Genomic DNA, 20,286 nt, shown 5'->3' with positions numbered 1-20,286 from the left:
CACCATTCTTCCATTATAAGGGCTGTGCTGGTGAACCCCACTCACCAAATTTCATTGAACTCATCCCTATGAAAGCCCCATCTGCACTTTACATTTAAATCAGTATCATACCATTTGAAAACATTTTGAACAGTCACGACTTCCCCCAAAGAATCCCGGGAAGGGTGCTGAGAGTTGTTAGGGGACCCCTATTCTCCACACAGAGCTACAGTTGCCAGAGTTCCCTGTGAAGAGGGATTGACTGTTAAACCATTTTGGGCATTGTAGCTCTGTGAGGAAAATAAGGGTCTCCTTTGAGCACCCTCTACAAACTACAGTTCCCAGGACCCGTTGGGGGAGCCATGACTGTGTAAAGTGGTATGATAGTGCTTTAAATGTATAGTGCAGAGATGGAGCCATTAAGGGAGTCATTTTTCTGTCTATGTTGGAAGGAAATGTGCTGTGCTGGTGGTGCCTGACCAGGAACAAGACCCTGGGCTCATAATGGATAGCTTGAATAAGATGTCAATACAGTACACGGCAGCTGTGAAAAAGGCAAATTCCATGCCAGGGATCATTTTTGAAAACAAAACTGCCAATATTATAATGCTGTTATACAACATGCTAGTGCAACCATACTTGGGAGTATTGCATACAGTTCTGGTTGCCTCACCTCAAAAAGGATATTGTAGAGCTGAAAAGGATTCAGGAAAGGGCAATCAAGGTGATCAAGGGAATGGAAAATCTGCCCTATGAGGATAGGTTATAACATTCCTGGAGGAAGCAGATTATCTAGATCTTTGGGTCCCCAGATGTTGTTGGACTACAACTCCCATCAGCCCCAGCCAACATAGCCAGTTGTCAGGGATGATGGAAATTATAGTCCAACAACATCTGGGGACCCAAAGGTTGGGAAAGATTGATCTAGATCCATTCCAGTCTGGCTTCCAGCCCGGTTTTGGCACAGAAACTGCCTTGGTGGCCCTGACTGATGACCTTTATCGGGAGAGAGACAGGCATAATGCAACCCTATTGGTTCTCCTTGGTTTCTCAGTGGCTCTTGACACAATTGACCATGGTGTCCTTCTTAAATGACTGAGGGAGGTAAGAGCTGGAGGTACTGCAGTGATGGGCTGGATGGAGGCCAACAAACTGAAGCCTCATCCTAATGAGACAGAAGTGCTGTGGGTGGGTAGTTCCCGTGTCCAGGAATTAGATGTATGGCCTGTTCTGGGAGCGGCTGTACTCCCCACGAAGGGACAGGTTCGTAGTCTGGGAGTACTTCTGGATTCCAATTTGTCCACAGTGGCTTCTATGGCTAGGAGTGTTTATGCCCAGCTGAAGCTGATTCACCAGATACAGCCATTCACGGACTGGGATAGCTTGGCCTCAGTTGTCCATGCTCTGGTGACCTCCATCTGGACTACTGTAATGCACTGTATGTGGGGATGCCCTTGAAGTCAGTCCAGAGGCTGCAGCTAGTGTAGAATGCGGCAGCTAGGCTGGTAAGTGGGTCAACCTGATGGGACCATGTGTCACTGGTTCTGATAGACATTCACTGGCTCCCACTGAGCTACCGAGCCTGATTCAAGAGATTAGTTCTAGCATATAAAGCCCTAAATGTCTTGGGACCCAAGAGCATCTTCCCCAGTATCACCCATCTTAGACCTTACAATCAGCAGATGAAGCCTTCTTGGTGGTGCTGCCACTGAGTGCTGCCCGGTTGGCACAGACTCTTGACAGGGCCTTTTCAGTGATGGCTCCCCATTTGTGCAATACCCTCACCAGTGAGGTATGTCAAATTATGCAGTCAAGCTTCCCACATTTGGGGAAATCGCAGGGGTCAGCACACTATTAACTTTCAGGATGAATTTGAAAACATTCCTGTTTACCCAGGCATTTGATGGCTGACAAGGGCTCTTCCTGGAAACCTGAAGATCAGTGATGTTTTTTAAGCTGTGTAAAAAAGAATATTTTTAACTGTGTTTTACAATACTTTAAACTATGTTTTAGAATGTTTTAAATTGTAATTGTGTTTTGGAATGTTTTAAACTGTTTTAATATGTTTTTCTTCTTTCTGTCAAGTTTTGGTTATGTTTGCCCCCTGGACTCCTTCAGGAGGGAGGGCAGGATATAAATTCAATAAACAGAAATAATAATTTGGGTCTCTTTAGTTTAGAGAGAAGGCAAGTAAAGGGAAAACATGATGAAGGTGTATAAAATTATGCATGGTGTGGAGAAGGCAGACAGAGTTTTTCTCCTTCTCTCATAACACTAGAACTCTGTCTGATTCTCTTCTCTTAACTGTTAAAATTTAGATTATAAACCACAAGAAGATAAGGAACCTGGAAGCATCTTGCATGTTGATGGTGCTGTAACAAGAATAATTTTTACTACCTAAATAGGCATTTCTGCTGGGGTACTACCAGAAGGATTCCACTGTGCTGCCACATTGCATCCAGGCAAGCAAGCATCACCTTTGCCACAGTTAGGTTTGGGTCTTGCAATTTGAAAGCAGAAAATGTGATTCTTCTTTTGGTTGAGCAACATGTTAGAAAGCCATAAATTGCCCTGTGATATTATTGTGCTGAACAGATCAAAATGAACTGCACCAGCTACAGGCTGTGATCTACATGGTGTTGCCTTTGTGTTCACGCAGGTAAGGGTTTTTAATCATTTATTTCTTTAGTTCTCTGTGGATCTAAAGCACCACGAGTCTGCTAACAACAATAAAACCAACAGAACTATGCACAAGACTCAAAACAATCAATTAAGCAGTAGCATCAACAACAGCACCAACAGAAAGAAAAACCCAGTAGCATATCCTCCAACACCCTCTAAATGGTCCTTTCTTACCAGGGTCAACTGCGACTTCCTGCCAGCTGTTTTTATTTAATTAATTTAAATACACCCACCCTACCTTTCAACATGTTCCCAGGATAGCTTACCAAAAGGTTCTAGTTTACAACAAAATAAATTTGATTTATCCTGCACTCCCTCAAGGGAGGGTGTGCGGGTGCTGGGGTGCTGGTTGGGAGGCAGGCTTCATGGCTTAGTGGGCTAATGCCCACCTCCCATTGGCTGGCAGAGTCCACAGCAATGCCTCTGCCTGTTGGGGCTTTGTCCTGCCCCTTCTCTCCTGTCTATAAATATGCCCCCTCCCCCCTCCCTCCCTGTCCATACCTTTGACTTTTAAATCTGTGGAAACTGGGTGATTGCAGACTAACACAAACAGCGCCCAACAGGCATTGATGATCCTCCAGCCTGATCTCGCAAATGGAAGGGATGGAACTCATCCTTAGAATATGACTTCTGTCTTTTCCCCCCAGGCAAGGAAGGGTGGAGCTGGGATGAGACCAGCTGTTGCTTCAGCAATGAAGTAACTCAAACAGGCATAGGGTTGCCAGGTCCGGCCTCCAAGAGGTCTTCTGTATCTTTAACAGTTGTGCAGGGGGAAGGGAGAATTCCACCTTGTGATTTTTCTCATTACAGTGTTCCAAGAACCCCTGCACTTGGCTGTTTTTCTCTTCTCCTAAAGATACAAGATCAGTCTCAGGCCATGAACCTGGCAACCCTAGACAGGCAGCTTAAAGAGAAGTTGGAGGCTCCACTCCACTTCCTGGTTCTCAGCCAGGCTCTGATCTGAGCAGCTGCTTCCATGTGCTTCCTCCTCCTAAGTGCCTTATGAATAGCTAGCCGGTCACTTTGGTGGTAACTCTGAAGTTCCTGCCTGGCTCACTGTCCCTCCTCGGCTCTTCCTGTGGGAGAAGATGAGATGGGAGTCTGAGAACTGCCCCAGGCAACTGAACATAAGAAGAGTGTGCTGGATCAGGTCAGCAGCCCATCTCATCCAGCATCCTGTTCTCACAGTGGCCAACCCATGGGAAGCCCACAAGCAAGACCTTAGTACCACAGGACTCTTCTCTCCAGTGGTTTCCAGCAACAGCTATGCAAAAGCCACTGAGGATGGAGGTAGAACATAGACATTGGACATATAGACTTATTTTCCATGAATTGGTCTATTCCTATAAGAAACTGGTGTGGGGATCTCCTGTTCTGGAATAGGGATGTCCAGATCCAATGGCTCCTTGGGGTCGCTGGCAATGTGGAGATTGGTGGAGAGTCCACCTCCACTTGCTCCTCATTCAACAAGGCCTCAGATTCAAGGTCTGGGAAGGGCTGAGCCCTGACTGACAGCTTCACAACTAGCTATGCTTCCATGCTTATCAGACGTTGTGCTGAGTTGCTAGGAGCTGTTTCTTAACCTCCTGGGTGCCACCCTGTGACCCCCACTCGGGTTTCATGAAGCCCCACCCCATCCCATTAGACCCCCACCTTCTGAACTATGAATCATCACACCTTTCCTTTCAGGTTTCACTACCGCCCTCAACCAAGTCTCCGGGCAACCGTAGATAAGGTATTTAAGATGGTGCCAAGCACTTCAAAATCATTACTCTTTGTTTTCACAGTAGCACAGACATGAATAAACTGTAAGTGTGACCGGGAAGCACCATCTGGCAGTGTTCTGTACGTGCATTTGAATGTTCTCACACATTTTCAGAGCTGACTAGAGTTCAAAACAATTGATGCTAATTGGGTACTAAACGTAGCTCTGGAGCAATGCAGGGATCTTGCACATCCAAGAGAACCGCTCCCGCAGTGAAGAGCCGCTCACGTTTGTCCTCAGACAACACTCTCTGTCCACACATGGGAAAGGAATTCTAGAGTGTTACAGCCAAAATAACTTGAATCATTCACAGGGCATGGAGGGTTTTTTTCCTCTGTGGAACTCCAAAACCCAACTGCTTCCTCCTGCCAGAGACAGCAATTCTCCACTTACACACTTACTGTAACATTAGAAGAGCCCTTCTGGATGGAAGCAAAGCTGTCATCTAAGCTAGCACCCTGTGTCTCACACACTGGCCAATCAGATGCCTGCAGGAAGCCTACAAGTGGGGCACTAAGACAGCAGCCCTCCCACATTGTATGTCCACAGTTTCTGGTATTTTATCTGAATATGAAGGTTCCGTTTATTGAAGAGCAATTAATAAATTCTGTTGATGTGTCTGATGCTTCTTAAGAAGCAATCTAAGCTCATGGCTAGCATCACATCTTGGGACAGTAAATTCTATAAATAAATTAACCATGGTTGCAATTCTATACACCAAATGTAGAGAACCTTTGGCCCTCCAGAGGTTGCTAAGCTACAACTTCTGTCAGCCTCAGCAAGAATGGCCAGGGATGAGGGGAATTTTAGTTCACCAACATCTGGTGGGCCAAAGGCCCACCACGTCTGTTATAACACCTAGAAGTAATTCCCATTGAACTCAACAGACCCTACAGGATTGCACTGTTAAGTATATTAATTTTATTTATTATTATGAGTAAAACAATTGATTGGCTGTCTTTCCAGTTCTCCTGGCACTGTGCAGGGAAACAGATATCTCAGAATTTAACAGCAAGGAGGGGGTATTAAACAAACAGAAGGCCTGCACCAATAAAACAAATATTTTAATCTGAGGAGCACTCAAGACTCCTAATGCATGTCTCTTCCTTGGATCTCATATTTGAGCATAGTGAGGTTTGCCAGCATCTCTGCCGACAGTATGAGAGTACCTTGATCTGACTGACCACTGCGAGAACAGGATGCTGGACTAGATGAGCCACTGTCCTCATCCATCTGATGCTGTTATCTGGACTGCTGCAGTTTAGCTGGGGTTCAAATCCTACTTCAGTCATGGATGACTCATGGCCAGAGTGCCCAGTCTGGTTCAGAAGAACATCAATGGAGGCTGGACTTTTGCTGATCTCACCTTCTGGGGTGAGTTATTGGCTACCAGAGAGGAAGGCCACATCCACAGCATACATTTAAAACCAGAGCTTGGAAAAGTTACTTTTTTGAACTACAACTCCCATCAGCCCCAGCCAGCATGTCCACTGGATTGGGCTGATAGGAGTTGTAGTTCAAAAAAGTAACTTTTTCAAGCTCTGTTTAAAACACTCTCATACCATTTTAGTCATGGCTTCCCCCAAAGAATACTTGGAACTGTTAAGGGTGCTGAGAGTTTTTAGGAGACCCTTCACAGAGCTACATTTCCCAGCACTCTTAACAAAGTACAGCTCCAAGAATTATTTGGAGGAAGCCGCAACCTTTAAAGTGGTATAAGAGTGCTTTAAATGTATGATGTGGGGTGGACGGAGTCACGGCACTTCAGCTATGGAACACACTCCCCTTTTCTACTTGCCTGGTGCCAAAATCAATTACTATTAGGCTTCAGGTTAAAATGAAGTCCATTTTCCCAGGCTTTCAATGGCTTTTAATTGGCATGCAATGGATTTAATTAAACAGCTCTTGGGGATTATGGGAAAATGTCATAGTTTTATTTATTTGCTTGTGGTTATTTGTTTGTAAAATATGTTGTAAGCCACCTTGGGAATTTTATATTGAAAGGTGGCGATAACAAATAAATAAAAGATCATCAGGTCCCCAAAGAGATTTTAATGATGATTTGTGTCATGAGAGAGCCAGTGTGGCATAGCGGTTAGAGTGTTGGACTACGACCTGGGAGACCAGGGTTTGAATCCCCACACAGCCATGAAGCTCACTGGGTGACCTGGGGCCAGTCACTGCCGCTTACCACGAAAACCCTATTCATAGGGTCGCCCATAAGTCGGAATCGACTTGAAGGCAGTCCCAGAATTTTAGGATGGATTGATTTCATAAAGGAAGCCATGGACCTGAACTTACAGGGTGGTTCATGACAGATGCTCTTGGAGATCACTGATTCATAGGATCGCCATAAGTTGGAATCGACTTGAAGGCAGTACATTTTGTGTGTGTCATGAAGTAAATTAGACAAACTCATCATCTCTCCATGTATGAACTGACCCAGAACCTGCAATCATCTGAGGCTCTTCATCATGTGCCTCCTTCATGGGAGGTTCAGAGGGTGGCAACATGAAAATGTGCCTTTTTGGTGGCCTCTCACTTGTGAAATGCTCTCTCAGGGAGGCATGTCTGGCACCATCTTTATCTGTCTTTAGGCGCCAGGCAAAGACTTTCGTCTTAACCTAGGCTTTTGGCCCTTAATGTGTGAGGCCTTAGCTATTGGTGGCCTGTGTTAGCGTGGCAGGACCCTTTAGCTTTTCCTTTATTCTGTGCTGATGTGTTTTTCAGGTGGCCTTTTTTTTTTTTTACTGATTAATTGTGTTTGTTTACTTGTTTGAATGTATTGATGTGTTTTATTGATTGTGTTTGCTTTGAAAGATGGACTGCCTTCAAGTCGATTCTGACTTATGGAGACCCTCTGAATAGGGTTTCCATGGTAAGTGGTATCCAGAGGTGGTTTATCATTGCCTCCCTCTGAGGCTGAGAGGCAGTGACTGGCCCAAGGTCACTTGGTGACTAATAAATATAATAAATAATAAATAATCGATGGGCCTTTAGCCTGTTCCTGCAGAGTTTTCTTATGTAGTTGTAAGGCTGAATGAGTTAACCAAGTGTTGACTCTCCCTGACTTTGCACTTCAAACCTGTCACAATCTAGCATTACAAAGAAACAAAACCAAAGTTGGACCTATGGAAATAAATACAAGGATGATCAGGGGACTGGAAACAAAGCCCTACGAAGAGAGACTGAAACAACTGGGCATATTTAGCTTTGAGAAGAGAAGGCTGAGGGGAGATATGATCACACTCTTCAAGTACTTGAAAGTCTGTCACACAGAGGAGGGCCGGGATCTCTTCTCGATCATCCCAGAGTGCAGGACACAGAATAACGGGCTGAAGGAAGCCAGATTTTGGCTGAACATCAGGAAAAACTTCCTAACTGTTAGAGCGGTATGACACTAGAACCAATGACCTAGGGAAGTGGTGGGCTCTCCAACACTGGAGGCATTCAAGAGGCAGATGGTCAGCCATCTATCATGTATGCTTTAACTTGGAACTCTGCATTAAGCAGGGGGTATGGACTCAATGGCCTTATAGGCCCCTTCCAACTCTATGATTCTATGATTCTAAGAGGTACTCACTTGGTTTTGAATGGCTTGGCTAAGTTCTGTGAGCTTTGTTGGTAATGGCACCCCCAAAATGGGAAAGTATCCTCAGAGAGGCTTGCCTGTTGCCTTCTCTACCATCTTTTCAGCCTCAGGTGAAGATATTTTTATTCATGTGGGCTTTTCAATTGTACTGTGAGTACTAAACTCACAGTCCTTTCACACGAGAGTCCAATCCTGATTATCATCTTCATTTCATCATCCTCATTTAAGTGGAAGAAATCATTGTCATGTTGCATTTGTTAAACAGCTGGGAGTCAGAAATCCTTGCTGACCCACTGCAAATCAGCAGAGATCTGCCAATAGATTGTAATCTAACTTCTGCCTCCCTTGGCGCTATAGGGACACTGTTATATTGAGGTTAAAACGTACCCTTTTAACTCTTTTATGGGAATTCCACAGGGGAACTCGTGATGCAACACACGCACTCTAGAGTCCTTGCAGCATAAGCCACAAACCAATACAACGTGCTATAATGATCAACATATCTCTAGCATAAGAAAGTTGGGGTATTAGGTAACCACATCCATGCACTGTGGAAAAAACCTGTGTAAGCATATATGCACCTAAGTGTATATTGTTGTGTTCTTTTTTAAAATCCAATTTAAGGTAGAAACATGACAGAACAGACTTAGGAGTGAAAAATAATAATAATAATAATTTAATTTATGTGTCGCCTATCTGGCCAATGGCCACTCTAGGCGACGTACAAATCAGTTGCAGTAAATGCAGCACAATAAAATACACATAAAATACAATATAACAAGGAAACTATAGATAGGAATGATAACAGTTCAGAGTAATAGGCAGTTAGTCCTGAAAATTAACCCTCCCCGGAAGTCCCGAAGGCCTGTCTGAAGAGCCAGGTCTTCAAGGCTTGGCGGAATACGTTCAGGGAAGGGGCATGGCGAAGATCGAATGGGAGGGAGTTCCAGAGAGTGGGGGCCGCCACTGAGAAGGCCCTCTCTCTTGTCCCCACCAACCTAGCTGTTTTCGTTGGTGGGACTGAGAGAAGGCCCTGAGTGGCTGATCTTGTCGGGCGGCATAATTGGTGGCGCTGGAGGCGCTCCATCAGGTAAACTGGGCCGAAACCGTATAGGGATTTAAAGGTTAGTACCAACACCTTGAATTGAGCCCAGAAAATAACTGGAAGCCAGTGTAGATCGAATAACACTGGAGTGATGTGTTCCCGGCGGCGACAATTTGTAAGTAGTCGAGCCGCAGCATTTTGTATAAGTTGTAATTTCCGGACCGTTTTCAAGGGTAACCCCACGTAGAGCACATTGCAGTAGTCTAAACGAGAGGTGACCAGGGCATGTACTACCAGTGGGAGCTGATGAACAGGGAGGTAGGGTTGCAGCCTACGAATGAGGTGTAATTGATACCAGGCTGCCCGGCTCACTGCCGAAATCTGAGCCTCCATGGACAGCCTGGAATCAAGAACAACCCCAAGGCTGCGGACCTGGTCCTTTAGGGGCAATTTTATCCCATTGAACATCTCCCAACCTTCCCTTGTCTCCCACAAGCAGCACCTCAGTCTTATCGGGATTCAACTTCAACCTGTTCCTTCCCATCCATCCACTCATGGATTCCAGGCACTTGGACATGGTCTCCACAGCCAACTCTGGCGAAGATTTAAACGAGAGATAGAGCTGAGTGTCATCCGCATATTGGTGACACTGCAGCCCAAATCTCCTAATGATTGTCCCCAGCGGCTTCATATAGATATTAAATAGCATGGGAGAGAGGATAGAGCCCTGTGGCACACCACAATTGAGAGGCCAAGGGTCTGAAACCTCCTCCCCCAATGCTACCTGTTGATGTCTATCGGAGAGAAAGGAATGGAACCACCGTAATACAGTGCCTCCTATTCCCAATCCCTCCAGGCGATGTAAAAGGATACTGTGGTCAACAGTATCAAAAGCCGCTGAAAGATCGAGGAGGACAAGAAAGGTGAATTCTCCCCTATCTAATGCCCTCCTCATATCATCCACCAGAGCGACCAAGGCTGTTTCAGTTCCATGTCCAGTCCTGAAACCCGATTGATATGGATCCAAATAATCTGTTTCATCCAAGTGTGTCAACAGCTGATTAGCCACCACTCGCTCAATGACCTTGCCCAAGAATGGTAAATTCGAAATTGGGTGAAAGTTATTCAAAACCTGGGGATCCAAGGAGGGCTTCTTTAAGATGGGCTTTACAATTGCCTCCTTGAGGGCTAATGGCATTACACCCTCCTTCAAGGATGCATTGACCACCACCTTGATCCCCTCGCTCAGTTTCTCTTTGCAGCTCACCAGGAGCCACGATGGACAAGGATCATTTAGACAGGTGGTAAGCTTCACAGTCAAGAGCACCTTGTCCACATCCTCAGAAGGGAGAGGCCGAAAACGATCCCACTTGACTGGCTTGCAACTGGCCAACTCTGATTCACTCACTGCATCCACGGCGTACGGGATCGAGCTCCGTAAATGTTCGATTTTGTCAGCAAAGTGCTTTGCTAACTTGTCACAGGAGGTCTTGGACTGCTCCAAGGGTTCCTGAGCAACTGGACCGACCAGGCTTCGGACCACCTGGAACAACCTCCTGGGACAGCACTCTGCTGACGCAATAGAGGCAGCAAAGAACTACTTCTTTTCTGCCTTTATTGCCACTTGGTAGGCAGTTACTGCTGCTCTAACCTGTGTCCGGACATCTTCGGAACGGGATTTCCGCCACCGGCGCTCTAGTCGTCTCACCTCCTGTCTCAGATTACGCAACCGTGGTGTGTACCATGGTGCTAACTGAGTTATGTTCAGGGGGAGAGGACGTTTCGGTGCTCTTCCCTACCTACCCCTTTTTTTCCTTTTGTGTCGTGTCTTTTAGATTGTAAGCAAGTTGGCAGGGAGTGGCTTATTTTTGGTTCATTGTACATAAGCTGCTCTGGGAGCTTTTTCGGTACAGATGCTCTAACTAATAAATAAGCAAATAAATAAACAAATGTGAAAGTGACGTGAAAGATAAATAGACGGAGTCACCCATCCCTCCTGGTAATAAAGTCTAGCCCAGCCTTCCCCAACCAGGAGTCCTGCAGATGTTGATGGGGAAAGAAAGAGAGAGGAGGAGAAGGGAGTCATGAACCCAAGGCTTCTTCATGTAGCACAGGGCCAGGCAGTCTCTGGCCCTCCAGATCTTGATGGACTACAAGTCCTGTCATCCCTGACTGTTGGCCCTTGGGGCTGAGGCTCATGGGAGTTGGAGTCCAGCAGGTTGGGGAAGGCTCCTCTTATGCACATTGTGCCACACCATCCCCATAGGAAAATAGCTCTTACCTCCTTCTGGTGATACTTTATTGCTACCTTTAGCTTTGCCAAATCGTGACATTTTTGAGGATCCAGCTCTTCACTCTGGTCATCCCTGTGGTTCAAGATGATTTCCAGCTCTCTGGAGCTCCGTGCCTGGTCCAGAAGGTCCTTAGCAAATCTCTTGCACTGCTGCGAAAGCTCCTCATACTCTGCCTTGAACTCATTCTCCACTTTGCTGAGCTCCTTCAGCTCCCAACCCAGCCGGAAGGCTGTCAGGATTGGGTCCTCACTAGATAAGGCAATCAACGAAGGACTGGCCAAAGCTTTGTAAATGTTCAACCTTGACCTGGAATGCCTCAGGCTGTCCACTTCAGAACTGGAGACACATTCCACACAGTTGCATCTGATCTGGTGCGGGCGCGGGATCGTGACCCGTCTTTGGACTAGCAGCTTGATGATTTCGTAGTTGTTGGTGTGAGCCGCCAGCATGATGGGGGTGATATCGGGGGTGAACTCTGAAAACTGAGTGTCCATCATCAAGGTGGGGACCTGCACAAAGTGAGGGAGGCAGTTAAGATCTTTCTTTGCATAGGAAGTTGCCTTATACTGAGTTAGACCATTGGTCCATCTAGGTCTGCTACCTGGAGTTGGTGGTGATTGAACCTGGGACCTTCTGCATGCAAAGCACATGCTCTACCACTGAGCTACAGCCCTTCCCCTGGAGTATAGAAAGCTTCCCTATACCAAGTCCACCTCACTCCATTTTTGTCAACACTGACTGGAAGTGGCTCTCCACTGTTTCAGGCAGGAGTCTCTCCCAGCCCCACCTGGAGATGCCAGGGATTGAACCTGGGACCTTCTGCATGCAAGGTGGATGCTCTCCCACTGAGCTAAGGCTATGGCCCTTCGTGGCAAACATGGCAAACCAGGAGCATATACAAAGGACATCGAAAGGATATAGAAGACATATGGGCTTGTATCTAAGGTAGCATTGCGTTCAAGTCACCTAGCAGTATACCTGTCTCGCTGGCAAAATGTTTTGCACCAGCGGGACATTGTTGCGCAACAGAACACATAAACTTCTGCTAGCTGCACCACAGTTCCACTGGATTCATCTGTTGTGCAACATTAAACCTCATTCATCCACTAGTGTAAGAAAAGTCTGTCTTGCACTAGCAGACAGAGAATGTTGGATCCAGCCCATAGGGTCTTCCTGGTATTTTTGTGGGTGATTTTGTAATATTTCAATATTTTCCCGTGTGACACCCAGCCAGAAATAGTTATTAGCCATCTAATAAATTTAGAATTACCAGCTAATTCATGTATTAATTGAATAGCCTGTCCCATAGAACCAAAATGAAAACAATTTAAAAAAAAACAGACTGTAGGTTAGACCTAATTTTTGTAATAGCATAAACAAAATTGGCGATGCAATTAGTCATATTTGTACATTTTCCTTGTGCCAGAATTCTTTCTAACAGAGAGAACAGAACTGAATGGAAGCACAACACCTTACTTTCTACTCTGCTGAGGTGGAGAATATTCTCACAAAATGAAATCATGCCAGCATTTGTTCACCTCAGCAGGATAGAAAATAAGGTGCTGATCTTTGGTTCTATTAAGAAAGGACTGCAGCTTTAGAAATCAATATTAAGGTTGCACATACTGCACGTACCACAATCACACCCACAATACCCTAAAAATGACTATACTGCTCATTTCAATGGAAAGTCATGCCATAGTTTATCCCCCAAACAGTTGACCTTTGTTTCATTGCAAACCACTATTCTGATTGGATCAAGCTTGATGACCCACCACATTATCAGGCTGAAAACGTGGGGTGGGGGTGGGTTTTTTGGGGGGGGGTTCACAGGGTGGAGGAGAGACATTCTAAATATTTGGGAGCACAGAGGGCTTGCCATAAAAGTGGAAGTGGCATACATCTTTTTTTGTGAAAAGGCCTTATTTCCTTAACTCAAGTACTGCAACCATCGGTTGGCTGCCATCCCCCCACACACACACCCCTACACATATACAATGTGTTCTTTGGAACATGCTATGTGATGACATAGCATTGCTTTGCAAGTCCTACTCAGAGTAGACTCACTAAAATTAATGCACCTAAGTTAGGGTGTGATCCAAGTGGTATATATGCCAAGCTGAGGAGGGGTGGATACCATGGATCCCTGGCTGAGCCGACTGGTTCCTGGCTCAACCAGAAGCCCCCCTCCCAGCACAGCCACCGAGTAGCTGACCCAGCCTGGCTCAGCCAGGGATGCACCAAAGTAGCCTAGCCCAGAGTAGGGAAGCCAGTGGAAGCTGGCTCAAGGCCCCCAAAAGAGGTGTTCTGAGGACGTGTTGGAGAGGGAGGACTTATGCAACGTCCAGTTCTCATTCTGCTCCATCATGCAGTCCCCTCCCCTCCGGTCCCAGCAGATGCTTTGCTGGGGAAAAGGGTGCTAGAAGGAAACATGTGTTTCCTTCCACTACACCCTCCCAGCACAGCCAGCTTCCTCCCCTCCCAGTGGCTCCTGACCAGCAGGTAGATGTGGTGGCCTTTTCTGCCAGTTTGGCTTCTGCCAGCCGCCCAAAACTTGGATTTCTCTGTTAGTCATGTCTATTAACTTCAGTGGATCTACTAGTGATGAATTCTACTCATTGAATCCAGAGTCATTGTCTGGGGAAAAGATGGCAGCCCTCGCTATCCTGTTGGAGCCACCATCTTTCATTCCCCCAACAATGACGCTGGCAATAGCTAGGAGTGGACAATTCTTTCCAATTCTCATTTTTCCACTCTTAAGTCCTCATGAAAATGTGTCAACATTTTAGTGCATATTTTCCTTATATACATATTTGTATGCAATTTCCCCTAGTGGACAGATGTTTGCAAGCAATTTCCTAATGCATGTTTGGTGAAATTCTCATGCGTGAGGTGCAGGGTTTTTGTCCTGCTTAGCTTGCTACTGAGGTGGCCAAGGGGTGCTTGAAAATGTCTATTCTTTCATTCTACAAACCATCTCTCCGGTGGTCTGCATTCTGCAGCCTTTCCAGATACCCATGCTTCAATCTGGGAGTCTCTCCTCCCTGGAGTCAAGACACAATATCAGTACTCACCCACAAGTCAGATTTATTTATTTATTTATTATTGCATTTGTATACCACCCCATAGCAGAAGCTCTCTGGGCAGTTTACAACAGTTAAAAACATTAAAAACAAATATACAAATTTAAAAACACACTTTTAAAAAGCAACTTAAAAACACATGCTAAAATGCCTAGGAGAAGAGGAAAGTCTTGACCTGGTGCCGAAAAGATAACAGTGTTGGCGCCAGGTGCACCTCACCAGGGAGATCATTCCATAATTTGGGGGCCACCACTGAGAAGGCCCTCTCCCTTGTTGCCACACTCCCAGCTTCCCTCCGAGTAGGCACCCGGAGGAGGGCCTTGGATGTTGAGCGTAGTGTACGGGTGGGTTCATGTCGGGAGAGGCGTGCCAACAGGTATTGTGGTCCCAAGCTTTATAGGTTAAAACCAGCACCTTGAATCGAGCTCGGAAACATACAGGCAGCCAATGCAAGCGGGCCAGAATTGGTTTTAAATGTTCAAACTGTCTGGTCCCTGTTACCAATCTGGCCGCTGTATTTTGCACAAGCTGCAGTTTCCAAACCGTCTTCAAAGGCAGCCCCACATACAGTGCATTGCAGTAATCTAACATGGAGGTTACCAGAGCAAGGACAACTGAAGCCAGGTTATCCCTGTCCAGATAGGGGTGTAGCTGGGCCACCAACCGAAGTTGGTAGAAGGCACTCCGTGCCACCGAGGCTACCTGAGCCTCGAGTGACAGAGATGTTTCTAGGAGAACCCTCAAGCTACAAACCTGCTCCTTCAGGGGGAGTGCAACCCCATCCAGGACAGGTTGAACATCCACCATCCGGTCAGAAGAACCACCCACTAGCAGCATCTCAGTCTTGTCTGGATTGAGCCTCAGTTTATCAGCCCTCATCCAGTCCATTGTCACAGCCAGGCACTGGTTCAGCACATTGACAGCCTCACCTGAAGAAGATGAAAAGGAGAAATAGAACTGTGTATCATCAGCATACTGATGGCAACGCACTCCAAAGCTCTGGATGACTGCACCCAACGGTTTCATGTAGATGTTGAACAGCATGGGGGACAGAACTGACCCCTGCGGAACCCCATACTGGAGAGTCCAGGGTGCCGAGCAATGTTCCCCAAGCACCACCTTCTGGAGCTGAGAGATCAAGGAGAATCAACAGAGTCACATTCCCCCTATCTCTCTCCTGACAAAGGTCATCATACAGGGCGACCAAGGCTGTTTCCGTGCCAAAACCAGGCCTGAAACCTGACTGAAATGGATCCAGATAACTGGTCTCATCCAAGGGTGTCTGGAGCTGACCTGTTACCACTTGTTCAAGGACCTTGCCCAAGAATGGAACATTTGCTACCAGCTTATAGTTATTCAGATTTTCTGGGTCCAGGGAGGGTCTCTTCAGGAGATGTCTCACTACCACCTCTTTCAGGCAGCCAGGGACCACCCCCTATCGCAGAGAGGCATTAATCACTTCCCTGGCCCAGCTGGCTGTTCCATCCCTGCTAACTTTTATTAGCCAAGAAGGGCAAGGATCCAGCACAGAAGTGGTTGCACGAACCTGTCCAAGCACCTTGTCAACGTCCTCAAGCTGTACCAGCTGAAACTCATCCAAGAAATTGGGACAAGGCTGTGCTCTGGATACCTCGCTTGATTCACCTGCTATAACACTGGAGTCTAAGTCCTGGTGGATGCTAAAGATTTTATCTTGGAAGTGCCTAGCAAATTCATTACAGCAGGCCACAGATGGTTCAACCATGTTCTTGGGGCCAGCGTGTAACAGCCCCCGGATAATTCTGAAGAGCTCCACTGGGTGGCAGATTCATGATTTGATAGTGGCAACAAAATATTGTTTTTTTGCTGCCCTCACTGCCCCTAAATACAGCTTACCACAGGCACTTACCAGTGTATAATTGCATCCACTAGGAGTTCGCCTCCATCTGCACTCAAGCCGTCTCCTATATTGTTTCATCATTCTCAGCTCTGGGGTATACCATGGAGCCGTATGAGTTCTACACAGGAGAGGGCGCTCAGGAGCAATCATGTCAACCGCCCGGGTCATTTCTGTATTCCACAGTTCAACCAGGATTTCGACAGGAGCGCCAGCCCTATCAGCTGGAAAACTCCCCAGAGCCCTTTGGAAACCATCCAGATCCATTAGTCTCTTGGGGGCGGACCAACTTAATAGGTCCCCCACCCTTGCAGAGGGGAAAAGCCGATGTAAGTCTACAGTTCAGCAAGCAGTGATCTGTCTATGACAGAGGGACTAATGTAAGCCCCCCCACATTCAGATCACCACATCCAGTTGCAAAAACCAAGTCTAGAATATGCCCTGCTACATGTGTTGGGCCAATGGCATATTGGGACAGTCCCATGGTTGTCATGGAAGCCATGAAATCCTGAGCCACCCTGGATAAGGTGGCTTCGGCATAGATGTTGACATTCCCCAAAACCAACAGTCTAGGGGATCTCAACAGTACACCCAAGACCACCTCCATTAGCTCATCTAGGGAGTCTGTTGGGCAGTGGGGTGGGTGGTACACCAACAGAATCCCCAGTCTGTCCCCCTGACCAAACACAAGGTGCAAACTCTCCAGATGAGTAGTCACATGGACAGGGTGCTTGCAAAGGGAGATGGATCTCCTATAGACCATAGCAACCCACCCTCCCCAACTCTCAGGTCTACCCTGATGCTGAACCAGGTACCCTGGCAGACATAGCTGGGAGAGACTGACTCACCCACCCAGGTCTCGGTTATACATGCCAGATCGGCTGCCTCATCCACAATTAAATCATGAATGAGGGAGATCTTATTATGCAGTGATCTGGCATTTAGGAGCAGCATCCGGAGGTCTGAGAGCTGACTGATAGGGCAACCAACAAACCTGCGGGTGTGGGGAGGTTTCTGCTAGGGATGTCAGAGAATTCCAACAAAACAGAGATGGGAGGTGAAATTGCCCATGTTTATCCCATCTCCGGAATGGGAAATCATACCAGTGAATGCGATCAATATTTGCTATTGTTGTTGCTTTCAGTCCACAAATGATAATATAATGACTACATCACCCCTTTACATTGTGTTTCCTTTGCACTGAAATGAATTGGATGGAATAAGGTAATGCCTACATTATTTATGTAATTGACATAATTAAATTACGTAAGTTACATAATTTCACCACAGTGGACAGCACGGTGAATAACATAGCATATTTCCCTAGATCCATGGGCTTTGTAAGAAGTGAGGCTGTTGAAAACATCGGCTGCAGAGCACTCATGAGCTCTGGAGTTGATGGAAGTGGGGAGGAGGGCTAAAAAGGTTAAAAGCTTCATTTATGGGTTTTTTCTTCAAATCGTGCAGTGTTCTAGACGGCCTCACATCGTTAAGCCTATGAGAGGACACAAAACAAAGGGTGGTGTGAAGCTGCAATTTTTTTAAACAAAGGTACAAGGGAGAATACACAGCACTTAGCCACCTCTTAATTATTTTAAGATAAGAAAAATACCAAAAAAGCCCTCTCATAAGGGATTTAATTATTTTACTTCTTTTTACTTCCCCAACAAAAGGCACCTGGACCTATTCATTTGCCATTTGTCAGGCTTAGTCCACTCCAGAGTGGCTCCTGTACCTGAATATTTCATACACTTTGGCCAAAAGGGAGGAACGTTACTTGAGGAGGAGAAGTCATGGCAGCAGCCTTTAGGAGCTAGCCATTTCTGCATTCCAAAAACCACCATGTGGGTTAAAACAGATCCTGAACGAAATGGGCCAATGTGCTTAGCATGCTGCAGACTAGCAGATCCTTCACACAGGCCGAGAAACTGCAGAATCTCAATGCTGAAGTCTTCCCAGAAGACTTATCTGTTAGTCACTTATCCCTTCTGCCAGCTTCGTTAATGTTTCACCAGTTTTCTGTGCCTCCAAAGAGGTTCCCTTGAGTTTCTGACACCTTCCAACAATTGCCTGGGCCTCCTGCCATCTCAACACCGAGCCACCACAAAACCTGAATGGATTACTTCAGAATATTCACTCAACACCTCAGTCAATATTAAGCTGATTTGACAGAAGCAGCAGTAAGTGCCTAGAGTGGCTGATGTAATTAAGAGACATTTCATTACTAGGCAGCTCAAAATTCACAGGCAGCGTGATGTAGAATAAAGATGTATGAAGTTCTGAGTTCAAAATACCACTCCGGATAGAAGCTGATGGGGTGGTGGAGGCAAGTGGCTATATCTCCTATTGCAGTCCATTTTATGCATCCATTTTCCCCCATGGGATGTTGTTGTTGGTGTTCGATAATGACTGATTATCCTTGTGATATTGCTGTAGTTGGATTATTATTCTTGTGACACTGTGGTGAAGAGGTCTTCTAAATGCCCCAAAGAGGATGAGTGGAGAGTGAAATCTAGTGGAGTTTGAAAAGCATCCGTAATGCTATGATCTGTCACTAGGGGGCACAATGTGGATATTTTGCCAATTTCTTGTGTCCAAAAAGGCTACTGTATCCTTGTAGAATCATAGAGTTGATGTGTACATAGAGGCCATCTGGTCCAATCCTCTGTCCAATGCAGGAAATCTAGAGGCAGAGCAGCCTTTCCCAACCTTTGGGTCCCTAGAAGTTGCTAGACTACAATTCCCATCATTCCTGACCCTTGGCCATGCTGGCTGGGCTGATGGGAGGTGAAGTCTAGCAACATCCGGGGACCCAAAAGTTGGGAAAGGCTGACAGACAGCATCCCCGACAGATGGTTATCCATGGTTATCTCTGCATGAAGGCCTCCACTAAGGGAGAGTCCAGCAATCCTCTAGGTTAGGGATGGGGAACCTGGAAGGCCCCCCCCCAGATATTGTTGGATTCCATCAGCCCCAGCCAGCATGGCCAATTGTCAAGAATGATAGGAGTTATAGTCCAACCCAGCCCTGCTTTAGGCCATTGGATCCACTGTCAAACTGGTCTTATCATCAAGACCTTTCCCCTAATGTTCAACCCAAAGTACACCCTCCTGTAATTGAAGCCAATTTGATCTGGTTCTGCTCCCTGGGGCAGCAGAGAACAACCTCACACCCACACCAGACATTTAAAGCACTCTCATACCATTTTAACAGTCAATGCTTCCCCCAAAGAATCTTGGGAACTGTAGTTTGCTACTCTCAGCACCCTTAACTACAGTTCCCAGGATTCTTTGAGGGAAGCCATGACTGTTAACGTGATATGAGAGAGCTTCAGTGTGGATGTGGCCAAAGTCTTTGCCTTCTTTGACATGACAGCCCATCACAAATTTGAAGTGTTCTATTGTCTTTTCCAGGCTAAGCATATCCAGTCCTTTCAACATTTTCCTTATAGGATAGGGGTTCCCAAACGGTGGTCTATGGACTACCAGTGCCCCATGAGCTTCGTTCAGGTGGTCTATGATGTGTCTGTAGATTTGTGGTTGAAAATGGGAGATGGCTCATCCATCGCACTGAATATTCATATCAATTTTAATTGTATTTTTATTTTGTTTCTTATATTGTATTTTAGTCTATTACAATTTGAATTCTATGGAATTAAAATTGCTACAATAGATAGAAAAATCATTAAAGTGGTCCACTAAGACCCTCAGCAATTTTCAAGTGGTCCATGGGGAGCAAAAGTTGGAAACCACTGTCATAGGACTTGTTTTCAATAATGACGACTATCTTCAGGTCCTCCTCTGGACCTATTTCAGTTTGTCTACATCATTCTTAAAGTGTCCTAAGCACAACAGCAACAGAATCCCCAGAGTCCTTCTCTTAAACCAGGGGTGGGGAACATAAGAAAATCTCTGCTGGATCAGGCCAGTGACCCATCTAGTCCGCATCCTGTTCTCACAGTGGCTAACCA

The 20,286-nt window shown here is 46.1% G+C and overlaps 1 protein-coding gene across 1 annotated transcript in view; it reads right to left on the bottom strand.

The window, feature by feature from the left end:
• The window catches only part of TRPC5 (transient receptor potential cation channel subfamily C member 5), a 245,212-nt gene that overhangs the window by 122,345 nt on the left and 102,581 nt on the right, over positions 1–20,286 (bottom strand). Inside the window, exon 3 of the mRNA XM_061598336.1 lies at positions 11,345–11,866. Within this exon, the coding sequence (XP_061454320.1) occupies positions 11,345–11,866 (522 nt within the window). The remainder of the gene's footprint in view (positions 1–11,344; positions 11,867–20,286) is intronic.

Source organism: Rhineura floridana, chromosome 16 (genome assembly GCF_030035675.1).
Source record: "Rhineura floridana isolate rRhiFlo1 chromosome 16, rRhiFlo1.hap2, whole genome shotgun sequence".
In the NCBI taxonomy this organism is placed as follows: Eukaryota; Metazoa; Chordata; class Lepidosauria; order Squamata; family Rhineuridae; genus Rhineura; species Rhineura floridana.
Note: the sequence above shows the minus strand (reverse complement) of the source record. Positions and strands in the feature narration are given on the sequence as shown.